Consider the following 15,677-nt stretch of genomic DNA (forward strand, 5'->3'; position numbering starts at 1 on the left):
AAATCATAATTAAACAGGGCTCCCAATGCTGCCACATGGACTTTCAGGGTACTCGTGGCTAAACCGATCTCCAACCCGTTTTGTAAAAATTCTAATATGGTTTTAAGGGGGACTTCTTCCCCTATTTTGGTGCCTGATGATGACAGGAATTTTTTCCATATCTTCCCATATTGCTTTGTTGTTACCGATTTCCTACTTTGTAAAAGAGTGGATACTAGTCCTGGCGAAAACCCTCTATCTTCTAGTAGCTTCCTCTCAAATGCCAGGCTGTCAAGTGTAAGCTCGTAACTTGTGGATGGTTGACCGGGCCTTGGGAGAGTAAGCCTGGAAGGTCTGGGAGTACCCACGGGTCGGATATTGACATTCTCTTCATCCAAGAGAACCAAGGTCTCTTCGGCCAGAACGGGGCTATTAAGATTACATGAGCCCCGTCCTCCCGAATCTTCCTCAGCACTGCCGGAATCAGAGCAAATGGGGGAAATGCGTAGGCCAGCTGATGCAGCCATGGGATCAGGAACGCATCCAGAGCTACTGGATTCCCCCGAGGAGTTATGGAGCTGGTTACTTTTTTGTTTGTGTTGTTGGCAAAGAGGTCTATGTCGGGAACCCCCCATTTTTCTGTAATCTGGGTGAATACTGTCTGATTTAGCTCCCATTCTCCTTGCTTTAGACTGGAGCGGCTCAGAAAGTCCGCTTTGTAGTTGTCCACTCCCCTTATATGCAGACTTGTCAGGGATAGAAGGTTGCCCTCGGCTATCTGAAAGATTTCCTCGGTTACTTCCATCAGATTTTTGGAGCGAGTCCCCCCTTGGTGATTCAGGTATGCTACTACCACCCTGTTGTCTGACATGACTCTGACGTGGTGAGAGTGAAGGGCCCCCAAGAATTCCTGCAGGGAGAACTTGACCGCTAGGAGCTCTTTCATATTGGAAGATTCTTTCCACAGGGATGTCGACCAGGTGCCTTGAGCTACTAGGTCGCCCAAATGAGCCCCCCACCCGCTGGGGCTTGCATCTGTTGTCAGTATTTTTGAGATTGGGATTACCCACGGGACTCCCTGGGAAAGATTCTTTTGCGATGCCCACCAGATTAGTGACTGAGTTGTGTTTGGCGATAATCTCAACTGACTTTCTAAACGCCCTCCCAGAGAGATCTCCTCTAACAAAATCTGCCATTGAAGGTGTCTCGAATGGAGCCCATTGGACTGCAGGTATGCATGAAGTCATGGACCCCAAGAGGGACTTAGCCTGACGTAGAGTTATAGAGGGGAGAGCTTGCATTTTGGACACTAGCCTTATTATTCTCTGTATTTTTTCCCCGGGAAGCCGGCATTCTTCCTTTATTGAGTCCAGAGTGAGACCTAGGTATTCCTGGACCTGGGAAGGCACCAATCTGGACTTTTTTAAGTTTATTAGCCAGCCCAGTTCCTCTAGAGACCTCGTTACTGTTTCCAGCTGATTGCTGCAGTGTTGGGGAGAGGAGCCTATCACCAAAAAGTCGTCCAGATATGGTACAATCAAGGTGTCTTGCTCTCTGAGATGAGCCATCACCTCCGCAATTAGTTTTGTGAATATTCTCGGGGCTATTGCTAGTCCGAAAGGTAGGGCTGAAAATTGAAAGTGCCATAATATCCCCCTGATATGAACTGCTATTCTGAGAAACCTCTGGTGATCTAGGTGGATAGGGACGTGATAGTAGGCATCCTTTAGGTCCAGGACTACCATGAAACACAGAGGAAACAGCATTTTTATAGATGACTTTATTGTCTCCATTTTGAACAGTTGAACCTCTAGGTATTTGTTTAAGCTTTTCAAGTTTATGATAGTCCTGTACGACCCATCCGTTTTTTTTCTCAGAAATAGAGGGGAATAGTAACCTTGCCCTCTTTCTTGTGGGGGAACTTCCAGAAGAACTCCCTTGTCCACTAGTCCCGTGACCTCGTTTTCCAAAACCAATTGCTCTTCCACTGAAGACCTTGGAGATGTTATCGAAAAAGAGGGGCGAGGTTTTTTTTAGAAATGTTAGTTTCAGCCCTGATTTTATTATGCCCAGGATCCATTGGCTGCAGGTAATCTTTTCCCAGGCCGGGAGAGTGACAATCTCCCCCCCCACCTGGGGCCAACCTTCATTGGGAAAGTTTCTTGTTGTCGCTGGGGTTTTTGTTAAACAGGTATCCTTTATTTCTGCTTTTCTTATCTTCCCATTTTCCCTGGTTTCTCCCTTGTTTTTTAAGGAAAAACCTCTTGCTCCGAAAGGGCCGTCTATAAGCGGGGAAGCCCAGGGAGGGAAAAGATTTCTTTTTTTCTCCTGCCTTCTCCAGGATGTCATCCAGGGTGGGACCAAACAAAAACTCCCCTTCACAAGGAATGGTACATAACTTAGATTTTGTCTGTTAAGTCCCCCGGCCAGCACTTAAACCAGAGGGCGCGCCTAGCCGCGTTAAAGACTGCTGATCTAGCAGCTAATCTAATAGAATCAGCAGAAGCATCTGCTAAAAATGCGGCCGCCCCTCTTAATACAGGCAAGGTGCTCAGTATGGAGTTACGGGATGTTTTCCCCTTTAGCTGGCTCTCCAGTTGGTCTAACCAAATCATTAGCGAACAGGACGTGCATGCGGCGGCGACTGCCGGTTTTAGACTTCCCCCCCAGTTGATTCCCAGGAACTTTTGAGAAAGGCATTCGCCTTTTTGTCCATAGGGTCCTTCAAGACCCCCATGTCCTCAAAAGGGAGGGCGAACTTCTTAGATGCCTTAGATATAGCTACATCTAGTTTGGGGGCTTTTTCCCAAAAGGAGCAGGATTCATCCTCAAAAGGGTACTTTCTCTTTGGTGTTAATAACGCCTTTCTTACAGGTTTTTTCCACTCTTTTTTGATTAGTGCGGAAATTGTCTCATTAAGCGGAAAAGCCCTCTTCTTCTTTTGCTCAAGACCCCGAACATAATGTCCTGGACAGACCTTTTGGGGTGAGAGTCTACTAACCCCATAGTGCTCCTGACTGCTTTTATGAGGCCATCGGTGTCTTCCAAGGGGAAACAGCTGTGACCCCCAGAGGAAGATGATGATGAAGAGGAATTAGATGAATCTGAGTCCGCATCATCACTGTCTATATTAGACACTGGAGACGGGAACCTGTGTCTAGACTTCCTCAATTTTTTCCCACTCTTAAGAGATCTAAAGGTGTCTTCTACCTGATTTTTAATCAGGGTTTTAAGATCGGCTGCAAACCCGGGAAGCCCCTCGGAAACGGTTTGCTGTATACATATAATACAAAGTCTCTTCTCCCAGGTAATTGGAAGGTCTTCTCTACAAAGCGCACAAATCCTATGTTTAGTTTTTCCTAAGCTTTTCTTCCCCTAGAGTAAAAGACAAAATAATACCCTTACGGTCTCTAACTTTCACGAAAATCACTTACCACCTCAAGGACCCATAAATACCGGTTGGGGATGCTTTGCATCTGTCTTTTTTCCCGACGCCGTACTGGACTCCTTGCTATGTTGGGACCTTTGGCGTTCTTTACCGGTGGTATCCTGGTGTCCCTTTTGTTGTCGCCGTTTTAGCTGCTGCGGCGATGCTGGTGGTGATTCTGGTAAGGGTGATGCCAGGTCGCTCATAGTTGACTGTAGGCTGTGCCTTACGTAGGCTGCTGTAAGGCTGTAGCTTGTACTGCAGCCGGCTAGTGCTGCGGCTTGTGCTGCGGCTGGCGCTGCGGCTTGTGCTGCGGTTATTGCTGTGGCTGGTGCTGCGGCTTTTTGCCCATGGATGGCTGGAGCAGCTTGCTTTTTATGCGGCACTGATTCCCGCCGCTTATTTTGAATTTGCGCCTGCGCAGAAGCACCTTGCCTGCCCGCCGGCGCCTGCGCAGAAGCGCCGACCGCCGGCGTCCGCGCAGTGACGTTATCGTCCCCTAAATCTCGCGCATGCGCAGTTGGCCCAAGATGGCGCTGCGCATGGCGCACATGAGACGCTGCCCACCGGAGCTCCCGGCCTCTTGCAGCCAGCTCTTAATGCGCGGTCCCTGCACGCCGGGCGCTATGCAGTGTGCAGGCTGACGCTTTGAAAGGGAGGGCCGCGCCGCTCCTCCCGCAACCACATTGGGACCCCCCTGGATGTTGCCGCTGCTGCACCTTACCTGGGGAGGTGACCGCGAACTCCATGTCACCTCCCCCGCACACCCTAGAGGCCCACTAGCCCCAGCGGTGGCGCCTCGGGTCACCACACCAGCCGAGGCAGGGGGACCCCCGCTGCCAGAGTCGGACTGATTGGCCCCGGAATCCCACGATGATCTTCTTCTGGTAAGTCTGTAGGTCTCCCATCAAGGACAGGAAACCAACTGATGCGGGAGAGTGGTACCGCCTTTTTATCTGTAGGTTTCCTGTCCTTGGTGGGCGGATCCCCTCTCTCCGTGGTGCCGTCATGGGCGACAGAGAAAACAACTTCCAACATATTTCATAAATATAATGTACAAACTGTATAAATACTTATTCTATTTCTATAGTTGGCTATACGTGTAATTTACAGAATCCCATGTATTTAATACACAGTATCTACTTATAAAACTAAGATCAATTGTAATCAGTGGGTTTATAAAGTTTTTATTATTAGCTGGGCAAGGTACACAGTACTTACAAATACAGCTAATTAAAAAAAGGAAACCAAAAAGAAGACCATCTGAAAAAAATATATAAAATAAAAAGATGATATGTACAAATATTTTGTTAATTAACAAATGCGTAATTTATGTCTTCCCTGATTCTCTAGACATGTCCAATGTCAGAAATATAACATCCCCACATGCAAAGTTTATAGTGACATCTTCACGCACAAAGAAAATCTGCTGGGTTTGACATAAGTCCCAGGTTTTGTTCGGAAAACAGAAAGTTCTTCGTGTCACATTTCATCAAAATTCATAACATTACTACTCTACTTGAGGGCCTTAAGATAAAACATGCAGAAATATATGATATATTATGTGATAATATATGTGTGATCAATGTCAACAGGAGCCAACACTGGCACAAGATTACCAATCAAGCTATTTGGGAAGCTATTAGAAGCACTTTTTAACAAAGCAGTAGGTGTAGATACAGCCTCTAATGGGTTAAATTCAGAAAAATTGTCAAAATTGAGACAACAGTCTTAACTATTTTTCTTCCTACTGGATAGCACAGTACAAAGATATATTTTTACAGTTACAAATTGAGAACATTTTTCAATTTCATGTTTTTACAGTGGATAAAAAAAATAAATAAACGATGTTGTGAAGAATATGATGGTAAAAATAGGTTGCCAAATGCAGAGTCAGCTTTATTAACAATAAGTGATAAAAGTGGACTGGGTAAAACCAAAGCCAGTAGACTTCCAAGCTTTGCTGTTTTTTAAATAAAGTCCTTGTAATTCCTTAGTTTTAACCCTATCCTCAATTGAAAGACCCAGCCCTTCGCTGATCAGAACAGAGGCTCATTTTCGGATTAGTACTGAAGGCTTGTTGACTGGTAACTGGGAGGAAAGACAACAAAAGCTGTTTAGCCATGAGTGGCTGTCACTTTCCCAGCTGCACATTTGCCCACTAGCGAGTGACAGACGTGGTCTTTTATCCACTGTGCTGAATTTCATCAGTGATCTTTTCGTGTTTTCTATACTTTCAGTCTGAAAAGATTTGTTTGCAATTTAAAAAGAAGAAATGTGTTTTGGAACTTAGAAAATTATATATAACTATGTTTCAGACAGCTCTCTAAACAAAATTAGGACACCCTTGCGGTGAACAATATCAATTCATTATATATATACATAAAAATAAAAACGTGGACTCATTAATTTAAAAAAAATGCTTACAACAAAAGTGATGTAGGTGACTAATATAAACTGACTTTCATAACATCAGTTAATAGCTTTACAAACATTTCCTTTTTGACAGCAAATCTGAAGCCCATTAAAGTATAAAAGTATATACAGTGCTTGCTGTAAAGCAGAAATAGAGAACAATCTAATCAAAGAAGCGATAGATTTGTAATGAATTTAGAAATTCTTAGGACTCATTCAGACATCTTTGATGCTCGGTCCAAGCACAAACTGCAATGCACTGTCAGTTCGAAGGGTCTCTGAGTTAGGGTCAGGAGACCCATGGACATGACAGTGCCATTGCAGTCCTTGCTTGGACAGAGTTTCACAGATGTCTGCATGAGTCCGTAAAGGGCAGCGATAATCAGAAAATGTCATTTTGTTTAAATCAGGGTTTTGTGTTTATGTACCGGGGCTTTTTTTTTTTTTACACCAACTTCCTGTTGGATCAGTAAATCCACAAACAAATAGCCACACTGAACAGACTCGGCAGACTCTGACCCTATTTTTGTATTGAAGCAGTTAATGAGTGTGTGAAAAGGTCAAGCCTTGAGAACGGTTCAATTTAACCCATGCACCACCATGCCATATGGGCTGATTAAAGCCCTTTCTATCTGTGTAAATACTTATGCGCTGTTTTTCTTTTATCTATACACTTATGCAAAATTGGATTCTTTGCATGGGAGGCGCTGCACCCATCACTTCTAATATACGTTAACTGCTGTTCTAATTTTCCATATACACACATATATACATATACACACGAAACACAAAAACCTGATTTAAATGGGATCGCAAAGAATGCAATCAAATGGCTCCATCACATCATTCAAATAGTAGCCGGTCCTAGTCACAGAGTCTAAAGAAACACAGCTCCCGAAACCTGTGTCTCAACTGACAGGTGTATCAATAGCACATATACCTCCATTAACCGAAGAGAAGTGTGACAGTGTGACAGGATATTTCTCTGGCCTCCGTGTGCAGTGAGTTGAAAAAAATTATTTCTTCTCCTGTCAAACACTTTTTGAGCAGTTCTGGTATCTTGCTTCTGTTAGTTGAGACACTGGACTTTGGAGCCGTTTTCATTTAGACAGCAGCCCATTCAAATGTGGCTAAGACAGACTGCCATATGAATTATGTGACAGGAGACATTTTATTACACTTTTGGAGAATTCTGATGCTAGCTTCCCTTCAAAAGGGGATTTGCATGTAGAGTTACTTACATTGCTGTGCTTCCTTCCACATGCTTCTGCCTGTATTTACAGGCTGCAGTGATCATGTTATCACTGCAGCCTGTCAACATAGACAGGAGCCATGGCAAAGGAGTGTCGCTGAAATAGAGGAAGGTGTGTTAAAGCTCCATTTATTATTTGTAACCTTGCGCATTGGCATAAGATGATTATACAACAAACCCACTCAATTAGACAGTTCTATCTTGCAAAACCTATGTTGAGGAAGGCTATAAATCTGACAGAGAGGAAGCTCTAATGTCACAACGTTCCAGCTTCATCTCTGATGCATTAAGGATGCTTCTAGAACGGTTGCATCATCTGTGTAAACTTCTCTTCCCTTCACTTCTTCCAGAAAGTTTTTACCGTTGTATCGGCTCCATCTTTTGTTTAATGAAACTCCACATCCTGAATTAAAAAAAAAAATAAAAAATAGATTATGTATTTTACTTAGTTCAGTTTCATCAGTTTGGTTAAGAAATTAAAACGGTTTAAATCACTTGCGCATTTAGAATATGCAGTCTCCTAAATTTTCACATGGGGTGCTGACGTTTTTGAAAAGGTTCAGTCAAGATAAATATTCTGTAGACCCCCTTTGCTATAAAATTATACAATTACTGATCACAATGAGGGATATTTATCAATGTACCAGAATAATGTTATTTCACAAAAAAAAAAAAAAATTTTACGACTTTCACCACATTTCTGATGTGATTAGGCACTTTTTACAACTTGCCCGACTAGGGAAAATATCCTCACTGAATATGTGTGTGGCTTATCTGAAAAGCGGTGTGGCTTTACATGCAACACTGTCAAAGCTGTGACACATTTCTGCTACAAAATAAGCCAACTAATGGGTGATGTAAGCTTAAAGACTGTGTAGTCTATCAAAACATCAAGAACCACGTTAATATATTTAGCACATTTTAACCCTTTAATGACTAGGTAAATGTGTACTCTTCCAACCCTACAATGATCCTAAACACACATCTGTTGCATTTCTGAAGAACAGACATCTGCAAGGAGTTTTTATACTCTCCCCGTGTTTGCATGGGTTTCCTCCGGGTTCTCTGGTTCCCTCCCACATTCCAAAGACATACTGATAGGGAATTTAGATTGTGAGCCCCAATGGAGACAGTGCCGATAAGGTCTTTAAAGCGCTTTGGAATTAATGGTGCTATATAAAGGAGTACATAAATAAAACACAGAGGGTGAACGTGATTCAGTAGCAGCTCGGTGTCAGAATGCTATTAACCCCTTCACGACATGCGCCGTGCTATTACAGCGCATGTCGTGTCTCCCCCTTTGATGTGGGCTCCGGCGGTGAGCCCACATCAAAGTCGCGACATGTCAGCTGTTTTGTACAGCTGACATGTGCGCGCAATAGCGGCAGGTGAAATCGCGATTCACCCGCCGCTATTAACCTGTTAAATGCCGCTGTCAAACGCTGACTGCGGCATTTAACTACCGCTTCCGGCCACGAGGCCGGAAATGAGCGCATCGCCGACCCCTGTCACATGATCGGGGGTCGGCGATGTGTCAGGACAGTAACCATAGAGGTCCTTGAGACCTCTATGGTTACTGATGCGGCCTGCTGTGAGCGCCCCCCTGTGGTCGGTGCTCATAGCAAGCCTGCATTTCAGCTACATAGCAGCGATCTGATGATCGCTGGTATGTAGCAGAGCCGATCGAGTTGTGCCAGCTTCTAGCCTCCCATGGAGGCTATTGAAGCATGGCACATGTTAAAAAAAAATGTTTTTAAAAATATGAAAAAAATAAAAAAAATATAAAAGTTTAAATCACCCCCCTTTCGCCCCATCCTAAATAAAACAATTAAAAAAATAAATAAATAAAACCTACACATATTTGGTATCGCCGCATTCAGAATTGCCTGATCTATCAATAAAAAAAAAGCATTAACCTGATCGCTAAACAGCGTAGCGAGAAAAAAATTCGAAACGCCAGAATTACGTTTTTTTGGTCGCCGCGACATAGCATTAAAATGCAATAACGGACGATCAAAAGAACGTATCTGCACAAAAGTGGTATTATTAAAAACATCAGCTCGGCACGCAAAAAATAAGCCCTCACCCGACCCCAGATCACGAAAAATGGAGTCGCTTCGGGTATCGGAAAATGGCGCATTTTTTTAAGCAAAGTTTTGAATTTTTTTTCACCACTTAGATAAAAAAATAACCTAGACATGTTAGGTGTCTATGAACTCGTAATGATCTAGAGAATCACAATGGCAGGTTAGTTTTAGCATTTAGTGAACCTAGCAAAAAAGCCAAACAAAAAACAAGTGTGGGACTGCACTTTTTTTGCAATTTCACCACACTTGGGAATTTTTTTTCACATTTTCTAGTACAAGACATGGTAAAACCAATGATGTCGTTCAAAAGTACAACTCGTCCCACAAAAAATAAGCCCTCACATGGCCATATTGACGGAAAAATAAAAAAGTTATGGCTCTGGGAAGGAGGGGAGCGAAAAACGAAAACGCAAAAAGGCCACGTCTTGAAGGGGTTAACCTGCAGATAAACCCCACATCTGCGGGTTAACAGTGTTATTTTACATGACAAGTTCCCTTTAAAGACAATGTTCTATGAAACAGTCTTGTCAACATTTTGGAAATTGCTTTGGTCTTCAGTGAGATATTGATTAAAATCTCACTTTTCAAAAGGGGCTGTTACATTACAGATGTCACAAAATGGCAGAACATCAAAATCAAGAAAAAAGTTTTGCCTTTATTATGCCATGTTAGAGCAATGTTTCAGTTCGTCCCAGAACCTTTTTTGCGCCGTTCCAAGAGGAATTGAAACTTTGCTGTAAACACATTGCTTAATAAAGGCACAAATTTAGTCTCAATTTGTTTTGCGTGTGCAGACAACTGATAAACTGATATTTTATCGATATGTGGATTTCATTGAAGTCCTTGGATCTGCAGCAGTTTTTAATATGGTCCTACTTAAATTTTTTGTATAATAGATTTTATAAATATCAAAACTTTTCTTCCATTGATCATTTTTTCCTATCCACAGGAGCTTCAGTTACAGTGGAAACTAGCAAAAATTCAGTAAAATGAGTCACTGGCAGGACTGATTTGGCAAAAAAAAAAAAAAAGAGAACATATAGCCCAATACGGTTCCAATAATCCAGGAGCGAGGAAATCAGTTTTCACCAAACGTGTATGTCCATAGGAAAAGAGAAAATATTGCTTACACCTCCCGGTAACAGATTGACTATTAGAAAATTTAAAAACTAGTTAACCCATTCACCCCTGGGCGATTTTCCATTGGGTTTTCTCCTCCCCTTCTTCCCAGAGCCACAACTTTTTTTATTTTTCTGTCAGTATGGCCATATGAGGGCTTGTTTTTTCTGCAGGACGAGTTGTACTTTTGAATGACATCATTTATTTTACCAAATAGTGTACTGCAAAATGGGAAAAAAAATTAAAGTGCGGTGAAATTGCAAAAAAAGAGAATTCCACAATTGTTTTTTGGCTTTATTTACCATGTTCACTACATGGTAATACTGACCTGGTAATATAATTATCCAGGTCATTATGAGTTTGCAGACACCAAACATGTATGGGTTCTTTTTTTAATTTAAGCGACGAAAAATCCAAAATTTGTAAGAAAAAATAATGTGCTGATGTGGCCATTTTCCTGGGACCCATAGCATCTCCATAACTCAGGATCTGGGGCTGGACGAGAGCATATTTTTGCCTGACACCTTCATTAGTAAGCCAGTAAGTAAACACAAACACATAACACATTGCCACCAGCCTATGTAGGAGCGTCAACAGAATGCATGTACATAGGCTGTAACCAAACAGCAACTGTTAATTTTAAAGAAAAAAAAAAATAAATAAATAAAAATTGTGTGGGCTACCACGTAATTTTAATAACCAGCAGAGGGAGAGCCGATGGCTTAAGGCTAATGTTAATATTCTGGGAAGGAGCCAATAGCCATAAACGTTCCCAGGCTATTAATATCAGCTCACAGCGGTTTGATTAGATTTTATTGGCTAGTTTACAAAGGGACCCCAGAAAATAATTGACTTAGGGTCCTCCCCCTACAAAATCTAACCAGCATCGGTTAGGCAGACAGGTGTGGGCTGATATTAATAGCCTAGGAAGGGGGCCATGGATATTGGCCCCTCCCAGACTAAAGACATCAGCTCTCAGCCACCCCAGAAAAGGCGCACCTATAAGATATGCCAATTCTGGAGCTTAGCCTCCCTCTTCCCACTTGTCCTGTAGCGGTGGCAAATGGGGTTCATAGTTGTGGGACTGATGTCACCTTTGTATTGTCAGGTAACATCAAGCCTGCAGGTTAGTAATGGAGATGTGTCTATAAGACACCTATCCATTAGTAACTCCATAGTGATATCGTATTATAAAAAAAAAAAAAAAAACACCCCCCCAGAATAAAGTCCTTTATTTACAATAATGACACAGACTCCTTTATTGAATCTTAAACCATACTCAACGAATGCCTAATCCGCTGACGCCGACTCCTGCAACAAAAATAAAGCACAGTAATCCTCAACTGTCCGCAGAGAAGATAATCCATAATGTCCCACGGCGATCCTAATGACTTTGAGAGCAGTCACTGATGTGACTGCTCTCAAAGACAGCCGGCGATACACTGACAGGAGGTAATCACTCCCACAGTGTATCACTGAGCTGCCGTGAGCAAGTTCTCACGCAGCGGTGCCGTAAGCAAAAGCACCGGAGCGGATTAACTTAGGTGAACTCTCTCACGGCAGCTCAGTGATACAGTGACAAGAGGTAATCGCTCCTACAGTGTATCGTTGGCAGCCAGTTAGAGCAGTCACATCTCCCAATGTGACTGTTCTACATGCAAGATCGCCGTGGGACACTTGGGATTACGTGGACTACGGAAGAAAGGTGAGTATATGGTGGTTTATTATCTTTAATTTTTTCTAGGAGACAAGGGCATCAGGGATTTGGTGTTAGGCGAGTATATATATATATATATATATATATATATATATATATATATATATATATATATATATATATATATATATATATATATATATATATATATATATACACACATACAGTATATATTTATTTATATTTATTTATTTGAATATGTATGTAATTATTCTCCTTTTTTTTTCTCTTTCTTAACTGTGAGCACAGGTGCCGGCACCGTTATCAGTGACAGCAGACGTAGCCCGATGGGAGCAGTAGTCTCATCAGCCCATGCCTGCTGACCAGCGGTAAGCTTTTTACCCCAGATCTCCGCTGTGGGTCAAGGTGACATCTGACAGCATGACCTCCCAGCGCTCTGGCCGACTGCCTTACTGGCAGTAGCAATACTGAGATCAGAACCATTGCGCCGGTGTCGCTGTCACACAGATGACAGCGTGGGAAACGCCATAGGAAAACTGTAAAAACGCAAACAAAAAATCTGCTGCGGATTTGAATGACTCAGTTGGCGTCAATGGGTAAAAACCGCTGCAGAAACGCACAAAGAATTGACATGCTGCAGAAAAAAATGCACTTCAAATACTCAAAAGGAAATTTACTGATCATGTGCACAACACTTCAGATTGTCATTGAATTAGTTGCACAAGGTTGCCATAGCCTTTTTGCCCATTTACGAGTGGAAAACCCGGACGCAAAAACGCATCAAAAGCACACCATATGCACACAGCCTTAGATGGTATTACCGGTTATATGTTTTTTACATGTTGCAGTAGAACTAATATGGTTATGTGTACCTGTAAGATGTGGTGCTCTGCTTAGGTATTCATCAGTATGGCTTCTGACAGGTCACGGATTCCTAATCAGAGCACCACATAAAAACCCCTCACAGGCCGCCCCGGAGCATGAGCATATCATTAACTCAAAACTGAAAATAAAGATTAAAAAACAACCACAAGACGGATTTCATCAACCCAGGTATCATTTTACTCAGTATAACAGCGCCGACCTTACACTGTCTGTAGGTTACTCAGCACAATCCTGCTGACAGGTTCTCTTTCACAAGTTTGAACTTTCTAATAAAGTCAAGTTTTTACAGGGAGCAGGAAGCAACTTTTTCTCTTTTCCTAAGAACTGATCTTGGTCTGCTACGAATGTGCAGCCATACACCAGGTGATGGTGATGCTTTGGTACACTGCATTAAGCTGTGTAACTGGTAAAATTAAGACAGAAGGAGTCAAACTTCAAGCTTCTGTCTTCTCGCAAGCGCGAAGGGCTAAGGAAATGCTTAAAATACACCACTCATTTACTTATGTATTAAAATGTGTCTTTTTCATTTATGGAGGGATGCATTTCATAAATAAGGTGGAGGTTTGATCACAATGACAGATTCCCTTAACCCCTTCATGACCGTGGGATTTTTCGTTTTTCCGTGTTTGTTTTTCACTCCCCTCCTTCCCAGAGCCATAACGTTTTTATTTTTCCGTCAATTTGGCCATGTGAGTGCTTACTTTTTGCGGGACAAGTTGTACTTTTGAACTACATCATTGGTTTTACCATGTCGTGTACTAGAAAACGGGAAAAAAATTCCAATTGCGGTGAAATTGCAAAAAAGTGCAATCCCACACTTGTTTTTTGCTTGGCTTTTTTGCTAGGTTCATTAAATGCTAAAACTGACCTGCCATTATGATTCTCCAGGTCATTACGAGTTCATAGACACCTAACATGACTAGGTTATTTTTTACCTAAGTGGTGAAAAAAATTCCAAACTTTGCTAAAAAAAAAAAAAAAAAAAAAAAATTTGTGCCATTTTCCGATACTTGTAGCGTCTCCATTTTTCATGATCTGGGGTCGGTTGAGGGCTTATTTTTTGCGTGCCGAGCTGACGTTCTTAATGATATCATTTCGGTGCAGATACGTTCTTTTGATTGCCCGTTATTGCATTTTAATGCAATGTCGCGGCGACCAAAAAAACGTAATTCTGGCGTTTCGATTTTTTTTCTCGTTACGCCGTTTAGCGATCAGGTTAATGCTTTTTTTTAATTGATAGATCGAGCGATTCTGAACGTGGCGATACCAAATATGTGTAGATTTGATTTTTTTTCTTATTGATTTATTTTGATTGGTGCGAAAGGGGGGTGATTTAAACTTTTATATTTTTTTTATTTTTTTCACATTTTTTTTAACTTTTTTTTTTTTAACTTTTGCCATGCTTCAATAGCCTCCATGGGAGGCTAGAAGCTGGCACAACACGATCGGCTATGCTACGTAGCAGCGATCTGATGTTTGCTGCTATGTAGCAGAAATGCAAGTGTGCTATGAGCGCTGACCACAGGGTGGCGCTCACAGCTACCGGCGATCAGTAACCATAGAGGTCTCAAGGACCTCTATGGTTACTGTCCTGACACATCGCCGACCCCCGATCATGTGACGGCGATGACGTCATTTCCGGCCACCCGGCCGGATGCGGTAGTTAAATGCCGCTGTCTGCGTTTGACAGCGGCATTTAACTAGTTAATAGCGGCGGGTGAATTAGGCAAGTTGTTTTTTGGATCACATGATACTTTTTATACATGTTGTCCTACTCCAAGCTGTTCAGGCTTGAGAGCCAACTACAAATTAAGTAAATCAGGAGATTTTAATCTCTGTAATGAGGAGGGGTGTTGTCTAATGACATCAATACCCTATATAAGGTGTGCTTAATTATTAGGCAACTTCCTTTCCTTTGGCAAAATGGGTCAGAAGAGAGATTTGACGGGCTCTGAAAAGTCCAAAATTGTGAGATGTCTTGCAAAGGGATGCAGCAGTCTTGAAATTGCCAAACTTTTGAAGCGTGATCACCGAACAATCAAGCGTTTCATGGCAAATAGCCAACAGGGTCGCAAGAAGCATGTTGGGCAAAAAAGGTGCAAAATAACTGCCCATGAATTGAGGAAAATCAAGCGTGAAGCTGCCAAGATGCCATTTGCCACCAGTTGTGCCATATTTCAGAGCTGCAACCTTACAGGAGTAACAAAAAGCACAAGGTGTGCGATACTCATGGACATGACCAAGGTAAGGAAGGCTGAAAAACAACCACCTTTGAACAAGAAACATAAGATAAAATGTCAAGACTGGGCCAAGAAATATCTTAAGACTGACTTTTCAAAGGTTTTATGGACTGATGAAATGAGAGTGACTCTTGATGGACCAGAGGCTGGATCAGTAAAGGGCAGAGTTCCACTCTGACTCAGATGCCAGCAAGGTGGAGGTAGGGTACTAGTATGGGCTGGTATCATCAAAGATGAACTTGTGGGACCTTTTTGGGTTGAGGATGGAGTGAAGCTCAACTCCCAGACCTACTGCCAGTTTCCGAAAGACAACTTCTTCAAGCAGTGGTACAGGAAGAAGTCAGTATCGTTCAATAAAAACATGATTTTCATGCAGGACAATGCTCCATCACATGCCTCCAACTACTCCACAGCGTGGCTGACCAGTAAAGGTCTCAAAGAAGAAAAAATAATGAGATGGCCCCCTTGTTCACCTGATCTGAACCCCATAGAGAACCTGTGGTCCCTCATAAAATGTGAGATCTACAGGGAGGGAAAACGGTACACCTCTCGGAACAGTGTCTGGGAGGCTGTGGTGGCTGCTGCACACAATGTT

The 15,677-nt window shown here is 42.4% G+C and overlaps 1 protein-coding gene across 12 annotated transcripts in view; it reads right to left on the reverse strand.

The window, feature by feature from the left end:
• Positions 1-4,576: 4,576 nt before the first annotated feature.
• Positions 4,577-15,677, reverse strand: part of NFYA (nuclear transcription factor Y subunit alpha) — a 43,712-nt gene continuing 32,611 nt past the window's right edge. For all 12 annotated transcript variants that reach the window (XM_077295276.1, XM_077295285.1, XM_077295283.1 and 9 more), the window contains one exon: positions 4,577-7,476. In XM_077295276.1, the coding sequence (XP_077151391.1) occupies positions 7,459-7,476 (18 nt within the window). In that variant the 3' untranslated portion in view covers positions 4,577-7,458. The remainder of the gene's footprint in view (positions 7,477-15,677) is intronic.

The sequence above is a fragment of the Ranitomeya variabilis genome, chromosome 3 (genome assembly GCF_051348905.1).
Source record: "Ranitomeya variabilis isolate aRanVar5 chromosome 3, aRanVar5.hap1, whole genome shotgun sequence".
Lineage (NCBI taxonomy): Eukaryota > Metazoa > Chordata > Amphibia > Anura > Dendrobatidae > Ranitomeya > Ranitomeya variabilis.